This window comes from Acytostelium subglobosum (assembly GCF_000787575.1).
Source record: "Acytostelium subglobosum LB1 DNA, scaffold: scaffold42, whole genome shotgun sequence".
NCBI lineage: Eukaryota > Evosea > Eumycetozoa > Acytosteliales > Acytosteliaceae > Acytostelium > Acytostelium subglobosum.
Genome location: NW_012236491.1, coordinates 43,924 through 66,926, shown reverse-complemented (window position 1 = coordinate 66,926; position 23,003 = coordinate 43,924). Strand labels below are relative to the sequence as shown.

Sequence of the window (23,003 nt, the reverse complement as noted above, 5' to 3'; positions counted from 1 at the left end):
ACAAAACTAGTTCTTTTTCTGATCGAGAAATGTAATAATGGGAAATATAATTCCACCTTCAATAAGAGAGTTGTCAATATCAAAAGATTACTATGATTATAATAATTTTGATTTATCCTCTTTAGAAGGATTGGTTAGAACTATTCAACCATCATCTTCTATGATATCATTATCTTTAGATTATAACTTTAAAATTGATAAAGGAGTATTTATTGATTCAATAACTAGCCTTACATTGAAGAATTTCAACAAGAACTTTAATGCTACTCATCTCCCTAGAAGTTTGGTCATTCTTGATATGTCATCTTTCTATTGAAAACATGCCATTGAGTTTAACTACAATTAGATTGAAGAAATACAATTATTATTATATAGATCTTCATAGACTAATCAATTTGGAGGAACTTTACATTCCAAATTTTAGAGGTGAAATTATTCCAGGTTGTTTACCCTCTAGTTTGATTAAACTAAATGTTAATCAATGCAAAATCAAAGATGGAAGTATCCCAAGTGGAGTGAAAATATATTCCTGTAGGAATTATATATCATCAAAAATGGTTGGAGAGAAATCATGTTTGGAAGAATTATCAACTTTATCGAATATATTACCAACAAGTATTACAAGTTTGGTGATAAAGAGTGATTTTGGTAAACTACCTGATCTTGGACTATATTTTCCCAACCTCAAGAATCTAAAAACAGACATATGCCATCTAAATCTTGAAGATCAACCACTTGGTCCAACAGTGCGCTATGTCAAGCTCAAAAAAAATTACCAAGGTACTATTTATGATTACAAGAGCAAGCAATGGTGGAAAGCATTCACCCTGTTCCATCCAGGAACTACCATCACTTTCTATCATCCAAGAATCACATGTAGGATACTAGACCAATACAATGCTCTAGTTCTATCTGGAACGAACAATGGAGGTATCATAAGATACAGGGATACCAAGATTGATTGAATAAAAGAATGAATGAATGAACATTGAGGTTGTCCAAGTGTTGAACGCTTGCATGCACGTGTGTTTAATAATCTATGGGTCGAGGGTCCGATGATCATTTCTGCGCATAGTGCTGTTGTAGTGATGGAGGATTGGGGGCTGGTGTCTGCTTGCATGAATCCTTGTGTGTGACCCAATGCTCATGTTGACATTGCTTGGAGCAATATGCAACGGTTTTGCAGTAGCCGCAGATCAATGGCTTCACCAATGTTTGCTTGCAGCAACTGCATCGATAGAGTTGGACGCCCAGATAGGCATCGCCTTCGCCACGTCCATTGCGCTCAGAGATCGTGTTGTTGTTGTAGGACAACAATGCCAGCATATCGTTCATCAACTTTTGGTTCGCCTGTTTGCTCGAGCCTTTGGTCTGTTGCGCAGGTGCGTGGTGTTGGTGGCCGTTGGTGTGGTGGTCGGCGTTCTTGGCTGCGCCTCCGCCTGCGCCACCCGAGCCAGTGGTGCCACCGCCATCCAACAGATTGTAACCAACAAGCTTCAATGACAGTTTAAACTGCGCCTTGTCCTTCTGCTCAAACACGCGCTGCCACTCGATGTAGTCGTTGTGTTTGGGCGTCAGAGTAATGAGATAGATGTTGGACATGTGATTCATCCACAGTCGATGATAGCGTCCCAGCTGTAGGTAGTTGGAGCAGTGATTGAATTCGTCGGTGCCGTTTGTAAACAGCGCGCAGCTGGTCCGCGACACCATCTCGCAGATGCCCACGCCGCGGATCAGCACTGAGGGCGACTCGCCGCTGCCAAAGAACAACGACTCGGTCCACTTTGACGTAAGGATCTGGTCGACCGAGTCGGCCACGTGTATCCACGGGCTGGCGGGATCGCCCCCAACCATGCCCGTCTGCTTGAGCTGCTCGTCTGCAGACTCCTCGCGTCCTTGCTGCTGCTGCGCCTTGATGTTGCCACTGATCACCTGCATTCCAACTCCATTCGCTGTCTTTGATCGATTGTCATGGTTCTCGCGCTTGACTATCACCATCACCAGATCGCCCTTGGGCGAGAACTCCATGTTGATGATGTAGTTCTTGGGCGATGTCTCCTTGTCGATCCATACGCGATCGGGTACAATGGGTCCGATCAGACGTGTCATCCACTCAAACTTGAGCGAGGGCATTGACTTGTTCGATAGAATGGCTGCCGACTGAGACTCGCGTGACACATTCCACAAGCAGTACTCGCCCAGTCCATCGTCGTTCCACGTGACGTACTCAAAGTTCTCGATGCGGTCCAGTCGTGGCGTTGGGTTGCAAGAGATGTGTGTCGGGCAGAACGGCAGGCCGAACGTGTTCTTGGCCGGGCCAATGATCGCAAGAGGGCCTATCTTGCGCGGGTCGTAGCTCACCGTCGATGACTTGAGCCACAGGTCAAATGACGCGCTCTGCTGCTGATACAGGCTGTTTGAGAGGCCAGTGAAGTCGACCGAGCCGACGGGGGGCGCGGGTGTCGACTGATTGTGCGTGCAGAACTGCTGTCGATACTGATTGTGCAGTTTCAATGCGTCCAGTGATAGCTTCTTGGCAATGGGTAGTTGGAGAAAGAACAGATAGTTTGGGAATCGCGATAATATTGCCACGAGCATCTGACTGTCCGATGAGAAACACGCGTCAATGTAAGCCATGCTTGTATCATAAAAGATCAACTGGAAGTAGTTCGGTCCTTCCTCATTGATCTTGTATCTATGTTTGATTGATTGAATGATTGATTGAGTTAGTGATCATTCATTCACTGACTCATCAACTCAATCATGGGTCACGTGTGACTTACACTGTCAGACATCGCAGTCCTTTGTAATAACATCCAATGATTAATAGGAGTCGCTTGTCGTGTGAGAGGAGTACTTTGCGAGGTCGTCGATAACGGAATGGTGGATTGGGAGAGTCGATGTTGAAGAGGATGTCCTTGAGCTTTGAGTTGATCTCGCCACTGCCCACGACACCGTTTGATGCCGGTGTCGTTGACACTTGTGAATCGCCCTCTATAAAGTCCATCGTGTGTACCCTATGCTCTTGATTCATACTTAATGCTATATTCATCTTTTGATACTTGTTCTTTGTTGTTGTGTCGCCTCCTGTATCTGAATCAACATTACTTGTTGATGTTGATGATGATGTCTGTGTTGGTGTTGATGATGATGTCTGTGTCTGTGCTTGTGTCGTCGCGGATTGGGACTGAGTGAGCTTGCTTGTCAACATGTTCAATCGTTCGGTATCGGTTGGGTAGAAGTAGATGTCACCATTGATCATCACAATCATGAGTACACCAAGTTCATCCGCTGATGATGATGATGTTGTTGTTGATGACGACGATGATGAAGATGAATCACTTGTTTTGTTCATGTTTTCGCCTTCGCCAGTACTATCATTGTTGTTATTGTTGTTGTTGTTGTTGATATTACTGAAACTGAATCCACCTTTATGTTGATGATGTTGTTGTTTGCTATCTGGATTGAATCGAACAAAGGGTAGGTAATCAAACAACAATGTATCCTTTGGATTGAAGTTGTTGAGGAGGCTGCCGTCACCACCACCATCACCATTCTCGCTCAACAAGTAGCTCTCAAAGCCCATCATGCTCGGCTGCTGATGTTGATGCTTTGAACTCATACTACTAATAACTACTACTATTATAAGTATGAATGAATGTATTATCTCTTTTAATAAATAAATGAATGAATGAAAGTGATCTCGAATGAAGTTGTGTTCAAAAAAACGAAGAAATTGCAAATTTTACAACTTCTTTCATTCATTTGAGCTCATTTATAAATACATGAACAGATAGAGATAATTATAATGATAATTAGTTATCGTCGACTAAATGCCCTGTTGAGCATTACACCGAGAATTCCCAAACCAGCTCCAAGCTTTGAGAAGAGCAGTGCCAATAGAAGATGGAATACAGCGTCGATTAGGTATGATAGCATCGGGTAATCTCCCTTGAGACATTCTATCCTCCGTTTGATCGTCTCCCAGGTGTTGAGCGTTGGTACGTATAGCGTATCACACTTGTTGAGATGGTCAAGCATTATCTCTCTGGATCGCAATCTCTTCTTTTGTGCATTGGCCTGTGAGTGCTCGTCATCATCATCATTAATGGGAGGATTGTCAACAAACAATATCTTGTTGCAACTTTTGATGATTGGTCCCTTTTGTTCGATTAATAATAATAGATACATTGAATGAATGAATGAGTGAACAGTGAGTTTGGTTTGTGATCATGATCAATCGACTTACGATCTTATTATCTTTGTTGAGGGCGGACAACTCTTGTTCGACCTTGGCGGGATTGTTGAAGATTTTACTGTTTGTACAAACGATGGTCACGTACTGCAACACCTCCTCTTTGAAGATTACAGAGGTTAGGAGGCGGAAGGCTATTTGCTCCACATCAGAGAATCGATCCTTTATAACAAAGAACACTTGATGTACACCTTGATTAAGAGTTACAAGCGTTTGGATCAGATCGGATATTGATTTTTGCAAAGTAGAATCGTGGCCGCCAATGCCCATGGTATCAATGACTTGGTACCATAGATCACCTATTTGGATAGTCTCTGTCTGGAACTTCCCTAATATATTCTGACTCAATAACCCATTGGCCTCCTTATACAAATCTGTTCCAGTAATTACATTACAACAAGCACTCTTGCCATTGCCTTCATGAATTAAATGAAAAAGTTAAGTTAGTGATTGATTGATTGATTGAGGGAGGGATGAGTACTAACCTGTCCTTCCAAGGACTATCAAGCTCCTCAGATTCTCTTTATTCATTATCTCTATTCAATCAATTCGCTAATCAACAAATGATCATCATCACCAACCTTGAAAGATTGGCTGGGCAGGTATGGAAGTCAGGTGGGCCCATTTTCCAGAAGTTTAGGGGCTGGATGATCTTTTGGAAAAGTCAACTTGTCAGTGGTTTGTTAATTTAATTGTTAATTTAATTAGAATGATTGTTGAATGAGTTGGATTAGGACTGGATAGATTATCTCATGTGCATCCAAAGCCCACACATAGTCTAAATGGGCATAGTCTGGTATCTTTTGCCAGTCAATCACTGATTGTTGGGGTAGTTGTGCGACCAAGTCTGCCACATCAACTGGATCAGCCAACTCATCCAATCCACCAGAGAACAAAGCAACCTTTACACTGCTTGGGAACTTTGATACATCATATACTGGTGGCTTCAACCTATGATTCATTCATTGATTGATATGATTGATTGAATGTTAGTGTGTGATTGAGATGGTACCATCCCTGAGTGATTGATATACATACTGTTTGTAATGATCATAATTACCAAGTGGACCATAATCAAACATTTGGAATTGCTTGCTACGGACATCTTGTGCCCAGTGACGGATGTTTTGAACAGAGGTACCGGCTGGCTCATGACCAGAGACGACTGGCATGCGACTGTCATTGAAGGCGCCACGATGCGGACCGCAGAGGAACTCGATGACGGTGGCACAGCACTCGTCACAGGCGATACAAAAGTCGACAAAGGTCGTGCGAAGCTTCTCGGGCGTGGGCAGGAATCGCTCCTCGCCAAACAGGGCCAGTAGATCGTCGGCACGCAAGTCCGCCAGCAGTCGCAGACCATTGTTGCTGATGTGTGTTACGTTGCCCACGGGTCCTAGCGCGAGGAACAATGGCGCCCACTCGGCCAGCGACTCGTTGTGCATGTAACCAATGAATGCCTGGATCGTGCCTTCGGAGTGACCGATGTAGGGCATGCTGTTGTATGATGTGGCGAGGCGCACGTAGTTGACGGTGGTGGGCAGGTCGTACCAGCCCATGTGGTCGAACGAGAACTCCCAGAAGCGCTTGTCCGTGACGGGGATGGTCGTGTGGTTGGTGCTGTATGTGTTGCCGCGGTTGTTGCCCATCCAAACGTCGTATCCTGCGTCGGCCAGGATGTAGGCCAGTGACTCTGATGGCTCGTTTATGATCCATGTGATGGATGAGTCGAGTAGACCATGCTGCAGGAGCACTGGCTGACGTGTTTGGTTGCTTGGACCTGAACGGCCATATGGTATGCGGAACAAACCCAATATATAACCATCCTCTGTCGTAGCATAATGTTGTTCACAAGGATATCCATGACCATTGACTATCTCCACGAATGTTTTAAGATCATCGCCACCATGTCTAATCATCGTTGCATTTATGCAAGGTGTTACCAAGCACAACAAAGTTGTTGCAACAATAACAAATATTATCACTTTACTAATAATCATTTTATATATTTATATATTTACTATTACTATTACGACTACTACTACTACAAATACAATACTAACTAACTAACTAACTTAAGAGAGAGTGAAGAAGAAGTACTAATACTTTGGTGTATGTATGAATAGAGATGAGATAAATGAGAGCAAGTAAGTGAATGAGTTAAAGGTGTGAGTGTGAGCCCAATGTTGAGATACTGTATTCGAACAAGATAAAGGCAGAGAAGCATTGTGAGTATCTTGATGGTGTGTGGTCAACATAACTCCAAGTTGAAACAACTCAATTGTTTTGATTGATCTGTTGGGGGTACTCATCAATCTCATTGTTACGAAGGGGCATCATCAATTCCCCCACACTCACACACAACACAAAAGCCCATCACGATTATAAAGATGAGTTAATTCTAAAACTGGTAATTATATGTATACAGATACAAATAAATAAAAAAAGATAAGTCAATGAAATTGAAGTGAGTGACGACTCTTTGATTGCCGAGTCAGATTGTTGTTGGTGTGATGTCAGGTGATGAGATCGAAAGTACTCTCTTCAAGTGTCAAGTGGGGTGATGTGGAAAACTGGTGGAAAGTAGAGAATATTGACCGATGATCAAATATCTAAACCCAACTTAATACTACTCATCTTGCTTGGATCAATAACAATCATAACACATTGTTATAATACCAAACATATATACACTTTTACAAACAGACACATAAACACTACAAGTAATAGATGGAGGATACAACAAGTGTCCTCAAAGATTATATAAAGACCAATACCCTGTTGAACAATGATGGTACTCTAAACCAATATCTTACTGCTATAAGTATGTATATGATTGATTGAATGATTGATTGATTGATTGATTGATTGAACTAACTTGGACAACAAACAAGACTTAGATCTTAAGTTTATTAACAATCTTACAGAGTATGTACAGTCCAAGTACAAGTCTGATGATATACTGGTAGCATGTCTGGATGCATTGGCTCTATATGTACCAGATAACATTGTCACAGTAGATGATGACATGGATGATTATGGTCATACATACTTTGAAGATGATGATGGTGTACAATCAACATCAATATCAACAACTACATCAAAGTCTACAACAACAAACAAAATCAATGGTACAACTACAACAACTACAACAACAACAACATCAAGTAGAAGTAGTTCATACAAGTTTAATAATAATGAATATGATTATGATGATGATGATGAACCGGTGGAGCCACCGTATGATTGGCGCAAGGATCTATGTTTGGACGATCAGTATGGAGGACACATTGATAAGAAGGACCTGGAACAAATTAGATTAATACAACTACAGGATGAACAAGAGGATAAAGAGTTATTGGCAAGAATGTATAGAGAACAACTCGATGAAGACATGTCCTATGTAGAGTTGGAAAGGATGCGAATATCAGATGATCAAATCAAACAAACAAATATTAGTTTGGTCGTGGAGCAAGAGCCAGTCGAATGCCAGATATGTTTCAATACCTACGAGATTGATAACTTACATACCCTATCAGGATGTGCTCATCAGTATTGTGTAGAATGTATGCAGAGTTATTGTCAAGATAAGATAAAGGATAGAGCCAACCCAATTGTTGTAAGTTACCCTCATACCCTTGCCCTTGCCCTCGCCCTTGCCCTTGACCTTGCCCTTGCTCTAACACCATCACACCCTAACCTAGTGTCCAACACCTACTTGTAAGACTGAGGTCGTACCGATTGATATACAGATCTTGGTCGGTGATGAGTTGTACTTGAAGTACAGCACATCATGTTTGGACAGGTTGATCAGTACCAGTGCCGACTTTGCATTATGCACAACGCCAAACTGTGAATATGCATTCATCAACGAAGGTGATGTGGCAAGATTCGAGTGTCCAAAGTGTAAGAAGTAGGTATCCACTCAATCAATCAAACTTGGATCACCACATGGAATCAATCCACTCACTCACATTTCAATCAATCAATCATACAGGGTTCAATGTTTAAAGTGCAAGACAGCGTATCATGAGGGTACTAGTTGTGAGAAGTATCAACAATGGCTCAAGGAGAATGGACAAGGTGATACACTGTTTGAAAAGGTCGTCCAAGAGAAAGGTTTTAGAAAGTGTCCAAAGTGTAGTGCTACCGTTGAGAAGAGAGAAGGTTGTAATCACATGACCTGCAGGTGTCAATGGCATTTGTAAGTATACCATTATATTTGGCTTGGATTGTATTTGCATGGTTAACATACAAGTGATACTAACTCAATCAATCAATCAAACAATCAAACTGGATCCAGTTGTTATCGATGTGGAGGAAACTTCCCATGTCTTAATCCAAATTGTGCCAAGTAACAGACAGAGTAGTAATAAATTGCCAGATTATTACATGTATATGCCAAACTATTCGCCATAGTAATTCAATACCTTGGCTTTTGATTACATTACAAGTCTCAATTTATGGGATTATGTGTGTTCAAGGGAAATCGTCAAGAATGAACACGACTCATGATCGTTTAATTGAGAAACCAAACATTCATACATACATCAAGTATTAATATATATATATATATATAAATATAGACGTTCGAACGAATAACACAACTAACTTATATGTTGTAATAACATTAATAACATACATAATAACACTTACTTACTTACTTTATATATAAAGATATAAAAGATGCCTCCTATTACATCGATCACACCAGCATTGCTGGCTTCATTACAAGGCTTTACATCAAACATTAGGAATATCTGTGTATTGGCACATGTTGATCATGGTAAGATACATACATACAACTCATGCGCGTACTCTTGACCTCATTCACTCACTCACTCACTCGCTCAATCAATCAATCAATCATTCAATTAAATAACAGGTAAAACTACATTATCTGATTGTTTGATATCATCTAATGGCATTATATCACCTCATATGGCTGGCAAGCTGAGGTATCTCGACTTCTTGGAGGATGAGCAGGAACGTGAGATAACAATGAAGGCAGCATCGATCTCTTTGCTGTTCCCCAATCAACAGAATAACTATTTGATCAATCTCATTGATTCACCAGGCCACGTAGACTTTAGCAGTGAAGTGTCGACGGCTGTTAGAATCACAGATGGCGCGCTCGTGCTGGTCGACGCCGTCGAGGGTGTGTGCATCCAGACGCACGCCGTACTGCGCCAGGCGTACCAAGAGCGTGTGCGTCCATGTCTGGTCATCAACAAGATCGATCGTCTAATCACAGAGGTGAACATGACGCCTCTCGAAGCCTACCAGCACATCAAAAAGGTGATTGAGCAGGTCAACGCCGTCACGGGAACACTGTCATCAGAAGAGATCATTCTGAAGGAGATCAGCGAGTACGAAGCACAGGGCACGACAACTGACACCAATGACGCCGCTGCTAGCGATGAAGTCAACGAAGAGACTGCCAACCTAACAACGATCGGAAACGAATTCCTATTCTCACCAGAGAAGGGCAACGTCGCCTTCACCACCGCCTTCTCAGGCTGGGGATTCACAGTCAAGCAGTTTGTCGATCTTTGTCACAAGAGTATGTCGATACATATGGGCGATCGGCCGCATCAATCATTCATTCACTCACTCATTCGTTCACATCGATCAATCAATCAAACATAGAGACTGGAATCAAGAAGGATATATTGGCCAAGACATTGTGGGGCGACTACTACTATCATCCAAAGGAGAAGAAGATCTACAAGACACAGAAGGGTAACCTGTCGCCCATGTTTGTAACATTCATCCTAAACTCAATATGGGAGGTACACAAGATGGTCAATGCCGACTCGATGTATGTACACTCAAAAATCAATTAATCATGCCAATCAATCTGACACAGCGACACGACACCACGACAACTATAGTGACAAGGAGCGTGTGGACAAGATAGTAGCGATGCTTGGATTGAAGATACACCCAAGAGATCTGGCGTCAAAGGATTCATCAGTGTTGCTGCAGGCATTGATGCAGGCATGGCTACCACTGAGTGAGGCTGTGTTGTCAATGGTTGTCGACTGTCTACCCAATCCAATCGATGGACAAAACAGACGAATGGAGAAGATATTCAAGCCGATCTCATCGGCCAACATCACCGAGGAGCTGAAAGAGAAACAACAATCACTGCTCAAGGATTGTCGCGAGTGCAAACAGGGCGAGGAGACAGATGTCGTGGCCTACGTCGCCAAGGTGTTTGTCTCGAATGAGAAGCGTGGCGTGTCGGCCACGGTACAGCGCACTGTGCCACCACGTCGTGTCCAGCCATCAGCCGTCCCTCTAGCTCAACGAATGGCACAGGCAAGCTTGAACGAGGCTACCACAAGCACATCACAGACCTCACAGGACACGCAATCAACCCCAGCACCAGCACCAGCACCTGTTGTGGTCCCAAGGAGGATGCCTCCACAAGTAGTTAACAACAACATCAACACCAATCAGACAGAGGACAAAGGCGAGTTTGTTGCTGTGGTCAGAGTGTTCAGTGGCACGCTGAGGAAGGGCCAGAAGGTCTTTGTGCTTGGACCAAGATACGACCCACTCAAGCCAACACACGATGTCGTAGAGATTGAGATCACCCATCTCTACTTGCTGATGGGTCGCAGTCTTGAGCCGATCGAGTCCGTGCCCGCAGGCAATGTCTGTGGTGTCGGTGGCGAGATTGGCAACCTGGTACTCAAGTCGGCCACCATCACCACCACCCTGCAATGCCCACCACTGGCCAACATGATGTTTGTCTCATCGCCCATCGTCAAGGTGGCCATCGAGCCAGAAAACATCATCGACATGCCCAAGCTCATCCACGGCCTGAAGATGCTGAACCAGGCCGACCCCCTGGTAGAGGTGTACGTGCAGGAGAGTGGCGAGCACGTCATTGTCGCCACGGGCGAGTTGCATCTTGAGCGATGTGTCCGCGACCTTAAGGAGACGTTTGCCAAGATCAACGTTAATGTTTCGGCGCCAATCGTGCCGTTCCGCGAGACCGTTGTCATTGGCGATGCCAACAAATCACCGATTGCGACCAACGGAGACGTGATTATACAGCGAACTGCCAACAGGATGGTCAATGTCAAGGTGAAGGCGATCCCCTTGCCCAAGAACATCACAGACTTCCTCGAGAAGAACTCGAACAACATGCGCGACCTGTTCCTTGGTGGAAAGATGAAGGACAAGCAGCTAGAGAACGAGAAGGGCAGCAAGAAGGAGGCCGAGCAGACAGCCCGCGAGGAGTTCCACAAGAAGCTCACTGACGAGTTTATCAAGGCTGGCGATGTGTGGGCCAGCCAGGTCAACAAGGTCTGGGCCTTTGGACCCAAGCACATTGGCGCCAACATTCTCTTGAATCATGTTCCAGGCTATGCAGAGTCAGACGTCTGGAGACCAGCCTTCCAGCGTGGCATTCAGAGTCTCAAGAAGACAAAGCAGCAGGTTCGACAACTACAGTCCAGTCAAGACGAGGAGCAGAAGGACGACGATGCAGTCAAGTCCACCAACAGCGACAACGAAGAGGATGATCAGCAGAGCGAGGACACAAACAGTGTGAGCGAGATGTCTGCCAAGCAGACCAATCTGTTGGAGGGCGACGAGAAGTACAAGAGGATAGTGGAGCTGGACAATAGCATTGTCTCGGGATTCCAACTGGCGACATACGCAGGCCCGCTGTGCGACGAGCCGATGATGGGCGTCTGCATGGTCGTCGAGGACATTGAGTTTATCGAGGGCGACTACTCTGACAAGTACGGTCCAATCTCTGGCCAGATCATCTCCACCATGAAGGAGGCATGTCGCAATGCCTTCCAGGCGAGACCACAACGTCTGATGGAGGCACTCTATCTGTGCGAGATACAAGTGTCGTCGGCGGCACTGGGCAAGATGTACTCGGTGCTGGCATCACGTCGTGCTCAGATCATCAAGGAGGGAATGAAGGAGGGCACACCCATCTTTTGTATCCAGGCACGCCTGCCCGTCGTCGAATCATTTGGCTTCTCACAACAGATTATGATCAAGACATCGGGCTCAGCGAGCACTCAGCTGTACTTTGACAATCACTGGGAGACATTGGAGCAGGACCCATTCTTCCAGCTCACAACCGAGGAGGAGCTGGAGGATCATGGCTCCAACGTAGCCAGTTTGGGCAACAACATTGCCAGACAATACATGGACAAGATCAGAAGGAGGAAGGGTTTGGCAGTCGAGGAGAAGCTAGTTCAACATGCAGAAAAGCAGAGAACACTCAAGAAGAATAAGTAAACGATTCATCATCCTCAAATGCTCCATCATTATTCAATCATTCAATCATTCAATCATTCAATGCTGGCCAGCATAGTATCGGTGTTGGTATATTCATTTCTTGGTCGTCAGCTTCACAGTCCTTGGATTGTCAAAGCAAGCAAGCGGATTGTATGATGGCATAGGTACTTCAGCTGGCTTGGTGAACCTAATATGTGTCTTTGGGATTGCATACTCCGGCTTGATGACACCCGTCATGATTGGCGCTCGATGTGTCGAGGACACAGTCTTGACTGCAGGAGGCTTGACTATCTTGGCAGGTGTTTCCTTTGGAACGGGTGGAGCATGCTCTTGCTTGACAGTCTTGGCTGCCAACTTGACTTGGGACATGAGAGTCTTCTTGGGCGCCGGAGGATTGCTCTTGGGAACTGCAGGACGTGATGATTCCTTTGCCGGGAGTGATGTGGCAGAGCGGGACGATGTATTCTTGTAGACACCGAATCTGTTGGTAGTGACTTCTTTGTCATACTCCTTCCTGATGTGAATTGGAACCAATGTTGAAGGGACCCACACAGGTTTCTCATAACCCTCAAGTACAACAAGGTATTGTGAATACCTATTAACCGTATTCTTGTCTGTTGCTCTCAATACTGTTGGCAATGGATATGGAATTGAAAGTAATACATCTGATTTGTCTTTCTCTTTCTCATTCTCATTCTCCTCATCATCTAAATGTTCAAAGTTCTCTAATTCCTCCATCATTAACATCTAACTAACTAACTATTATTATTACTATCTCTATCTCTCTACCAATTCTTTATCTCTCTCATTGAATGAATGAATGAATGAATACATTCATTAAGTATGGAGTATGTTTCCAGATTGTTATACTTGGTCAATCATAACCTTAAAAGGAGAGGTTGTTTGAGTTACCCAAACACAACACCAATCTTAGAAGTTCAATTGTCATCAACTTTGGTAATCATTTCCACTTATGGTCAAAACAGATTAATTCGGAGTATTCCTTGTACACTCTCTATGATATCAACTAAATGTAGTAATACATACTCTTCTTCAAACTTTAACAACAATGAATGATTACAGTATCAACAAACTTACTAAAACATACAACACCTACCAACCATAAACAACTCACACCTCTTCTGAAAGGCAAGAGAATCTTCTTTAGGACTTCGAAGGTTGACAAACATTCAATCACTCAATCAATCAATCGATCAATTGAATTAATCAATCAACCAATCTAATCAACCAATCAAACAATCATTTGACTCGCCAAGTAGAAGATCATCGTCCAATGAGTAAAACTTGGAGTACGAATCACTGGATGCATAATTATCAACTGACCAGCTACATCAAGAGTATATCATTGAATGGTCAGAATCAACAACAAGATCAAAGAACACGATTGAACATATATTCATATTATATGTAGGATGATGTGTGAATGAAAGTAAGTGACTTTACTGGATGGATGACTGTATTACTGGTTGATACATCAGAAGTGGGTGGGGTGATGTCAGAGATAGAACATCCTCACTCATGTTGTTCAGATCGAATGACTACCAACCAACCACCACACCCGGGACAAACTGAACTTACAAACAGACGTCAGACAGAGAGATAGACAGACAGACGTTAACACACCACACACCACACACCACACAAACTACATTCACACACACATGTCAAGTTATGTCAGTGCAATGGTCGGATTACCATTTCAGTAGATGTCAGATCATGAATCGCTCAGCATTGTCGTCGTCGTCGTTAATAATTATGACATCCAATCACCGATGTGTATGGGGGCAGGCAGGCACATCATATTTATTGAACAAATGAACAACAACAAACAACAACATGAGGACCTCACATCTGGTGACATTGATTGGTTGGTCCAACCAATCCCCTATCCCCATTCCCTAACATGACAAGTTTAGATGATGAATGGGTTAGAGAGGGGTGGGGCTTTCTTACCCTGCACCCCATTCCCTACCATCTTCTCCCAATCTCTCCCATCTCCCATCTCCCATCTCATCCTTGCATCCCATCTTATCCATCCTAGTTGCTCCACTTACAACTAATTAATTAGACATTGAATAGACAAATAATATTATTATTATTGTTATTATTGAAGTTGTCTAAAGACACATCACTCTCTGTCCCTCTCATTCATAATATATATATATATATATATATAATAACATATCATATAAATAATAATAATAATATTTATCTGTATTCTATTCGAACAAATAATATAAATATATTTAAAGAATGATGAATAAATCATTCATTTATTTGGTATTGTTATCTATTGCCTTGTTGGCATTTGTAACAATGGCCACAGAGGAAAGAATAGATGTTCATATCCATAAAGATGATTCCAATATATTTGTAAACAAAAGGGTGATCAAGATGGATAAGTACCCTACAAAGAAACAACCAAAGACACTCGCATCAGCCAAGTACACCAAGAAGCGTGATGCATTTGTCACCCAACTCCTATCCAAAATGTCCATTGTCGAGAAGATTGGACAAATGACTCAAGTATGTTATGTTAATCCTCAATCTCCTTCTTGAGATACAATCACTAACTCAATCAATCAATCAATTATATTTAGTTGGACATTGGAATGATCACAAAGCCAGACTCGATGGAATTGAATACTACCGCCCTTGAATTTATTACGAGTACTTACAAGGTTGGAAGTTTCCTGAACACTCCATTCGCACCAGGTAGATTGGAGAATAATACTTTGTACTCTATGAATACCACTACATGGATGGATCATCTCAAAACAATCCAAGAAGCATCGATAAAGAACAGTCCAAACAAGATTCCAATGTTATACGGTTTGGATTCAATGCATGGTGCCAACTATATCCATGGCAGTACACTCTTCCCTCACGTAAGTCAATCATTCCCTCTCCTTCCTTCATATCAGCATGTTAACATTGAAATTCATCTACAATAGAACAATGGATTAGCCGCAACATTCAATCCAGAGTTGGCTAGGAGATCGGCGATGGTAACAGCAAAGGATACATCGGCTGTTGGTATTCCTTGGGCTTTTGCTCCTGTTCTTGACTGTGGAATGAACCCACTTTGGCCAAGATTCTATGAGACCTTTGGAGAGGATCCACATCTCGCCGCTACTATGGGCGCCGCCGCTACCAAGGGACTCCAAGGAGGTGTTGACCCATCCCGTGGCCCAATTAAACGTCCATCTGTTGTCGGTTCTGCCAAGCACTTCTTTGGATACTCTGATCCAAGATCTGGCAAGGATAGAACTCCCGCTTGGATCCCAGATGTTATGCTCCGTCGTTACTTCCTTCCATCGTTCGCCGCCGCCATCAATGAGGGATTGGGAACTGTCATGGTCAACTCAGGAGAGGTCAATGGACGCCCAATGCACGCCACCAAGAAGTACCTGACCGATCTGCTTCAAGATGAACTTGAGTTTGAGGGACTCATCGTTACCGACTGGGAGGATATCATTAAGTTGGTATACTACCACCACGTCGCGAGCAACCACTATGAGGCAATCATCATGGCCCTGGATGCTGGTATCGACATGTCCATGGTCCCTCTGGACTACTCATTCCCAATCTTGCTCAAGGAGCTGGTTGACTATGGAGTTGTGCCCGAGAGCAGACTCGACAGGAGTGTCCGCAAGATCCTCAACACCAAGTACGCTGTCGGTCTGTTTGACAACCCGTATCCAGATCCAAAGAATCCATTCTTGCCAACTGTTGGTGGAGCTGCTGATCGTTCTCTTGCTGCAGCAATTGTAGCCGAGTCAATCACTTTGTTGAAGAATGACAAGAAGACCCTCCCACTCAAGGCTGGAAGTTTAAACAACCTGTTCATCACCGGTCCATCTGCTCACAGCTTGAAGAATCAAAACGGAGGTTGGTCTGTACATTGGCAGGGAGCAATCTATGACAATGAGTTCCCCTTTGGCAAGACCATCCTGGATGGTGTCAAGTCAAACTTGAACTCAAGCAAGGTGACCTACAGCCTCGGTGCCCAATTCGGTGTCAAGAACGAAACCATGCTCAAGGAAGCAGCCAAGTATGCCTCTCTGGCCGACGCATCCATCGTTGTAATTGGTGAGCTACCAGAGGCAGAGACACCGGGCAACATCAACGATTTGACAATGGACCAGTCTTGCACAGACCTTCTCGAAGTTGTAGTCCAGGCATCAAAGGGTCCAGTCATTCTTATTATTATTGAGTCCAGACCAAGACTCATGGATCCAGACCTGATCAACAAGGTCGATGCTGTTGTTGCTGCCTACTTGCCAGGTTCCGAGGCAGGCCAACCAATTGCCGACATTTTGTTTGGAAAGATCAACCCTTCCGGTCGCCTACCATTCACCTATCCCGCCAGGAGTGGTGACATCGGAGTGCCCTACTACCACAAGTACTCAGAGGTAGATGCCACCGCACCTCTTTTCCAGTTTGGCACAGGACTCAGCTACACCACATTCAACTATTCATTGGTGAGTGTCACTGCCGACAAGGTTGGTCCAAAGAACAACAACTACACCTCCAAGTTGGGCGATAGCGTATCGGTCACCTTGGATATCACCAACACTGGTTCAGTGCAAGGCAAGCATACAGTCCTTTGCTACTTGAGTGATGTGTATGCCGAGACCACACCAGAGGTCAAGTTGCTAAAAGCATACACCAAGGTAGACCTTGGTCCCAAGCAAACCAAGAGGGTCAAGCTCACACTGGATACATTCGACTTCTCATTCATCGACCCAGATTCAAAGGTTACACTCGAGTCTGGATTGTTCATCATCAACATTGGCGACATACAGTTGTATTTGACAATGAAATAAGTGTCTTCATTCAGTCATCCACCAATCACCTACATTGTTACCAATAAACCAATCAACAAATTGTTACATATACACAAGATAACATGTTATCCAAAATGGGCCATGTTTATTTGTGTTCGTTCAGGGCCTTTCGTAGACTCTCTTCGATGACCTGGTAGACCATCTGGGGGTATGGATGCTCGAGTATAATACATATCTCACCTTTCTTCTTGATGATGGTGTTGGCATCGGCAGGTGAGGGCGCTGTCTGATCAAATTCTTGGATAGGAGAGGAAGTAGTGATGAGCAGCTCCAGTGATTGATCGAGACGCACACCCAGTCGCTCGACGATCGCCTTGAAGTGATAGGACTTCATCACAATGTCGGACCATTTGAGCGGCAGGTAGATGATGTCGTTGCTCATCCTGTTTGCCAGTTTTGAGACCATCATCAACAACAAGACCATCTCATCCTGGATGCGCAGTCCTTCGTCCAAGTCCTCGACCATGTCTGCTCCGCCAACGCCTGCATTCTGGAATTCATCGCACAATGAGAGCGCATTGTCAATGGTTCTGTCGACAATGCCAGAGAGTGACATGACCTGATTCATTGAGTTGCGCAGCGTGTAGTTTAGTGTTTCCAAGTAGTCGAATGAACCCTGTAACAGCACCAAGTACTGCTCCTGCTCTGGTGTCTCTTTGAAGTCGTCCATGAACTGATATTCGGATGCCATGTTCTTCAGGTCCGACTTAATCAACAAAAACATAAACATTGGCGTCAGATCATTGGCGTCCATTCTAACAATCTGGCTTGTCGCTTCGTTCAGACCATCGATCTTGTCCGATGGAGTCCTCTTCTCTGGCAACCTCTTCATTATCTCCAAAGCCCTTGGGAATGCCTCCACATTCTGCTCCCAACTGCTCTCTGATATATCCAACTCGCTATAGCTTAGATCAATATACATTGCTATCCTCTGTTGTGTGAATAGGTCTCTGGACTTGTACTGTAGTAGATATATGAGTGAGTGGAGTGTGGTACACGATTGGTTCAATAACAACTTACAACTTCATGGTAAAGGTGAATGATGGTGTCGTATGTCTGAGAGAATAATGTCTCTTTGTAGTACCGGATATAGTTTGTGTCCATGACATTGTTGTCAAGCCAATCTAGAAGTGGGGCATGGCATGTTAGTTGCATGGAATCATTCCTTTTGTGGTTAAACAATCAAACATACCAAAGAACTTCTTGATGGTGTCTTTGGTGCGCGTGAGAAGGATATTGGCATTCTGATGCGTCATGTTGATGGCGTAGTGCTGCTTGATGATGGTGATGATCTTTCTAAATAGTATTCCGAAGTGTGAGCTTCTGAATGGTGACTCCAGGTAGCTGATCTTGTCAAGTGGGAGGCGCGTAGCCTCTGATGGATTCAATGCGTTTAGGTCCGAGAAGTACTCCTTCAGTATCTTTGACTCGGCCATTGATCTGTATCTGATGATGAGTCGACACAACTCTTGATTGTCTCTCTTCATCGACAACTGCAAGGCAGATGCGCAGACATTGTTAATCTCATCTATATAGTCCATCAATTGTTCTCCACTTAAGCTATCAGCTAGCTTATCAAGTATCGACTGTGCAAATGTCTGTTTGTTATTTCATAGGTGTTAGTAAGTGCGCCATGGTCTATTGTTGTGTTGCAGAGACCTACCTTTGATCGGACTGTGTATGCTACAAGGTGAAGAGGTGAGTTGCCATTGTCATCCTTGACCAGGAGTGATTGAGCTGTTGAGTGTTGCAGGTAGAGTTTACAAAGGTGATAGTTGCCATTGGAAATGGCAATGTGCAGTGGTGTCTGATTGGATGATGTCTGAGAATGAGGGAGGTGTAAGTGTTTGGTCTCGCGAGTCTCATCCCCATCAGTAAGTTACTTACCTTGGCAGCAATGATCGATGGGTTGATTGAGAGTATCTTGGTGGCAGCTTCCAATTGCAGCTCCTTGGTGAAGCCAACCTTGTCAGACGGGCCGCCAGATGTGCCTCCAACTCTCTTGGAGTCTGGTGTGGCTGCAGATGCTGGCGCAAGACTAGGGGCTGGTGTCGTGGTCTTTGGTGTTTTGGATGAAAGCCTGTGGAGAGGTGTCCACTTGTGATAGTCTGCCAACATGGGTGATGCGCCACACTTGAGCAGATAGTTGGCGGCGTGGAAGAAGCCCGCCTCGCAGCACACATACAGGGGTGTCCTACCCTTAGTGTTCTGCGCATTGAGCAGCATGCCAGCGGCCTCCAGCACGAACATCACTGAGGTGATCTTGAGGGAGGAACATGCCACGTGCAGGAATGTCGACTTGCCTGGCAGCTCGTAGGATAATGATATAATGGGCTTCTGTTTGATTGCTAGTCCGAGGAATATCGTGTTTCCTGACTCTGTCGCCATGATCATCTCCTCCAACTTGGTTCGCTTCTTGGGCGCACCGTTGTCTTTGTCCTTGGGTTGTGTCGCCGTGGGCGTGGCGTTGGTCGAGTGTGTCCTCGTATGGCCATGTGGTCGATTGCTATTATGTATGATCTTCTCGAGTGATGATGATCGCACGCTATCCACTCTCTTTGACTCGCTACCCCCGACAGGCGTCGTGATGATACCGCCAGTGCTGTGTTGCATCGGCTTCCCGCCGCCACCACCCACGAGAGTTATGTCTATCTTTGGCTTGGGTGCCGAGTCCCCTGTGGCCAGATCCAACTCCAACTTGGTCGACAACGAAGACGTGGTGGTAGTCGTGGTCGATGAAGACGACGACAGAGTACTCATTGGCGCAATAGAATCTGTTAGACTTGATGTACTGTTGGTATCACTTATATCATCGTCCATTGTAGCCAATGCCAATGCCGATGACAACGATGAAGGAGGTCTTAGAAATGAGTCATCAGTGTCGACCACCGATGAACTTGAGTTTGAATCACTAAGTCTGTCAACATCATTCCCCAGAAGTGTCTGTTGTTGTTGTTGTAATTGTAGAGATGGTGATGAAGATGTACTATTATTGTTATTCTCCATCGTCATCCACCTTATATATATAATCTAGATGAAGATGTTACTGTTATATATGAATGATTGAGTGAATTTGTGAATTAGTGAATGAAAGAATGAAAGGTGTGAAGGGGGAGGTGATCCCTTGCAAAGAGTCATTCACTTTGTTTGAATTTTGGTGGATTTTAAAGATTTTATTTGAATAGTACAACAATGGACGAATCAGGAGTCACTTTTTGATCACTCGTTCAGACCAACCATGCTGGTGGATGGTGGTAGTGTTAGGGGAGGGGATGGGATGGAGGACATTTATTGACCTCTCAAGAATATGATATAAATAGATAATAGGTGGAGAGATGATGGAAAAGACCTAACTAACAATCAATGTGTCTGATTGATTGAATGAATGAATGAATGGAATGAAGCGAGCGAGCGAATGAACGAATGAACGAACTAAAGTGATCGATCTATCAAGGCATCGTTTGAATGCTTGTTGCTGCAGTGTTTAGGAGAGGCGTCTGGTGCTGACCAGTAGGGGTCGCTGGAAGGATGGGTATACTAGAGGAGGATTGCTGAAGGACTACATCGTGTTGCTGTTGCTGTTGTTGTTGTTGATGTTGCTGTTGCTGTTGTATCTGATGTTGTTGTTGCTGTATCTGATGCTGTTGTTGTTGTATCTGTTGTTGTTGTTGTTGTAATTGATGTTGTTGCTGTTGATGCTGTTGGTGCTGCGTCTGTTGTGTCTGTTGTTGTAATTGCTGTTGCTGTTGCTGCATCAGTTGTTGCTGCATCAGTTGTTGCTGTTCGGGCGAATCAATGAGTGTCTTTAACAGGGAGATGAGTATAGGGTAGTCCAGTGGCTTGGTCATGAACTCGTTGCAGCCTGCGTCCAGACAGATGCTCTTGTGGCCTGCCGACGTGTCGGCAGTCAACGCGATAATCGGTATCTTGCGCAGGTTGTGCTCGCCCTCAAACTTGCGGATCATCCTGGCGCAGGTGATGCCGTCCATGACGGGCATGTGAATGTCCATCAGGATCAGATCGTACGTGGCGTGCGCGATCTTGATCTTCTCGAGCGCCAGCTGTCCGTTGGACTGAAGCTCCACCTTGAAGCTGTGCTTCTGCAGCACGGTCGTGGCAATCCTCGCGTTGACGGGGTTGTCCTCGACCAACATGATGTTGACTGAGCTGTAGCTGCGAGGCGTCTGCGGCCCAGTGCTTTGCTGCGACATGTTCTGCTTCTGCTCGACATACTCTTGCTTGTGCACCGAGTTGGACGATGTCGTATCGTCGTCAAAGTCGATCTCGGGGAGGGTGGGCACGGGTGTCGCGTCCAGCTTGGGGCTCGTCTGTACAGAAGCGGACGCAGGCGTCACCTCTATTGGCACATCGTCTGAGGTGTTGGATGCGTTGAGGCCAGGTAACAGAGGGATGGGCGGTGTCGGATCGACACCGCCCATTCGTCAGCAGGTCCATATGAGTGCTTGTGGACGGGTTGCTGGCATTGGACAGGAGGTCCTCTTGTGGCGGCAGCAAGGCGAGTGGTGGCACAGGCGCCGAAAGCAGTATTGGTGATGCGAGGGGCGAGTTCCTAGGCGTTTGCCTCGGTGTGTGTGTTGGCGTGGCCGTATTGAGATTGAAGTACGCGGCAAGGGATGATCCCGCTGCTGATGTTGGAGCGGCGGTCGAGTCGCCCATTGATTGCTTGGCCGGCGAGATGGGATTGGACTGCGGTGAGTTGTTGGTGGACAGCTGCTGCATCGCTCTCGAGAGCGGCGCGACATTGTGCTGTGTTGTTGTTCTAGTTGAGCCAATGCCGCTCTGAAGCATCTGTGGCAGCTTGATCGTGGGTGTATACAGCGCGCCAGCCACTGGCTTGGTCGTCTGGGATATGATGTTCGTTGCCATGGGCGATGGTGCATAGTGCGGCGTGACATTGGCTGTGGCTGTCGTGTACAGGTTTGTCGGTTGGTGGCTCGTTATCAACGAGTGGGTGATGGTGAGCAGCTGCTCCTTTTTGAGCTATGTTGGTGTGAAGCGACACGCCAGCGCGGGCGCATGTGAGAGGGGCATGTCAGTACATGAACGAGCGGATGTAATGTCATTGCATCAAGGAGTCGCAACCTAACGGCCATTGAATCCTTGGGACTCAAGGCCAAGCCATTAATCATTCGTTCGCGTGATACTTACAGGTTTGAATAAGAAATGAAGACCTTGGTTGGAGAAGGATTTCTTTTGCTTGTTGGTACACATCACGACAAGGGGAGGATTCCTGTTGCTCTTTGACGGGTCGGACTTGAGTTGCTTGATCTCATCGATATTCAATCCAGGCAACTATAAATAATTGATTGATTGATTGATTAATTAAATAATTGATTGATTGATTGATGCTAATCAATTTGGTAACTTACCATTGCATCGATAAATATGATGCTAATATCCTTCTCGACGCCCAGGATAGACGTGGCAATGATGGCGCTGGGCGCCTTTACGATGGTCAGACCGATGGGCTCCAGGTGCATCTCGATCGCTTCAATGATGTTGAGGTTATCGTCCACCACCAATGCTTTGTGTCCTGTGCCCCATTTTGATTGTGCAGTCCTCATGATACTGCTACCGCCACT

At 44.9% G+C, this 23,003-nt stretch overlaps 9 protein-coding genes across 9 annotated transcripts; 3 read left to right on the top strand and 6 right to left on the bottom strand.

The window, feature by feature from the left end:
- Positions 1-1,059: 1,059 nt before the first annotated feature.
- SAMD00019534_124210 (hypothetical protein) lies at positions 1,060-3,589 on the bottom strand (the record flags this gene model as incomplete). Its single annotated transcript, XM_012892365.1, has 2 exons — positions 1,060-2,695; positions 2,784-3,589. The coding sequence occupies 2 exons, from the start codon at positions 3,587-3,589 to the stop codon at positions 1,060-1,062; spliced, it is 2,442 nt and encodes an 813-aa protein (XP_012747819.1).
- Positions 3,590-3,819: 230 nt separating this feature from the next.
- On the bottom strand, positions 3,820-4,525 carry SAMD00019534_124200 (hypothetical protein; the record flags this gene model as incomplete). Its single annotated transcript, XM_012892364.1, has 2 exons — positions 3,820-4,161; positions 4,250-4,525. 2 exons carry the CDS (start codon positions 4,523-4,525, stop codon positions 3,820-3,822), a joined length of 618 nt encoding a protein of 205 aa, XP_012747818.1.
- A 437-nt stretch (positions 4,526-4,962) lies between these two features.
- On the bottom strand, positions 4,963-6,249 carry SAMD00019534_124190 (hypothetical protein; the record flags this gene model as incomplete). Its single annotated transcript, XM_012892363.1, has 2 exons — positions 4,963-5,206; positions 5,294-6,249. Coding segments are annotated over 2 exons (1,200 nt in total), but the record flags the coding sequence as incomplete, so codon positions are not given.
- A 1,574-nt stretch (positions 6,250-7,823) lies between these two features.
- Positions 7,824-8,613, top strand: SAMD00019534_124180 (hypothetical protein; the record flags this gene model as incomplete). The annotated part of the gene is made up of 4 exons (XM_012892362.1): positions 7,824-7,874; positions 7,960-8,168; positions 8,253-8,459; positions 8,559-8,613. The coding sequence occupies 4 exons, from the start codon at positions 7,824-7,826 to the stop codon at positions 8,611-8,613; spliced, it is 522 nt and encodes a 173-aa protein (XP_012747816.1).
- Positions 8,614-8,941: 328 nt separating this feature from the next.
- Positions 8,942-12,529, top strand: SAMD00019534_124170 (hypothetical protein; the record flags this gene model as incomplete). Its single annotated transcript, XM_012892361.1, has 4 exons — positions 8,942-9,041; positions 9,141-9,818; positions 9,905-10,076; positions 10,150-12,529. The coding sequence occupies 4 exons, from the start codon at positions 8,942-8,944 to the stop codon at positions 12,527-12,529; spliced, it is 3,330 nt and encodes a 1,109-aa protein (XP_012747815.1).
- A 93-nt stretch (positions 12,530-12,622) lies between these two features.
- On the bottom strand, positions 12,623-13,270 carry SAMD00019534_124160 (hypothetical protein; the record flags this gene model as incomplete). The annotated part of the gene is made up of 1 exon (XM_012892360.1): positions 12,623-13,270. The coding sequence occupies one exon, from the start codon at positions 13,268-13,270 to the stop codon at positions 12,623-12,625; it is 648 nt and encodes a 215-aa protein (XP_012747814.1).
- Positions 13,271-14,899: 1,629 nt separating this feature from the next.
- On the top strand, positions 14,900-17,379 carry SAMD00019534_124150 (hypothetical protein; the record flags this gene model as incomplete). Its single annotated transcript, XM_012892359.1, has 3 exons — positions 14,900-15,076; positions 15,151-15,438; positions 15,505-17,379. Coding segments are annotated over 3 exons (2,340 nt in total), but the record flags the coding sequence as incomplete, so codon positions are not given.
- A 106-nt stretch (positions 17,380-17,485) lies between these two features.
- SAMD00019534_124140 (hypothetical protein) lies at positions 17,486-20,412 on the bottom strand (the record flags this gene model as incomplete). The annotated part of the gene is made up of 5 exons (XM_012892358.1): positions 17,486-18,361; positions 18,421-18,524; positions 18,593-18,998; positions 19,064-19,222; positions 19,288-20,412. 5 exons carry the CDS (start codon positions 20,410-20,412, stop codon positions 17,486-17,488), a joined length of 2,670 nt encoding a protein of 889 aa, XP_012747812.1.
- A 1,260-nt stretch (positions 20,413-21,672) lies between these two features.
- On the bottom strand, positions 21,673-23,001 carry SAMD00019534_124130 (hypothetical protein; the record flags this gene model as incomplete). Its single annotated transcript, XM_012892357.1, has 3 exons — positions 21,673-22,401; positions 22,570-22,713; positions 22,791-23,001. Coding segments are annotated over 3 exons (1,084 nt in total), but the record flags the coding sequence as incomplete, so codon positions are not given.
- Positions 23,002-23,003: the final 2 nt, after the last annotated feature.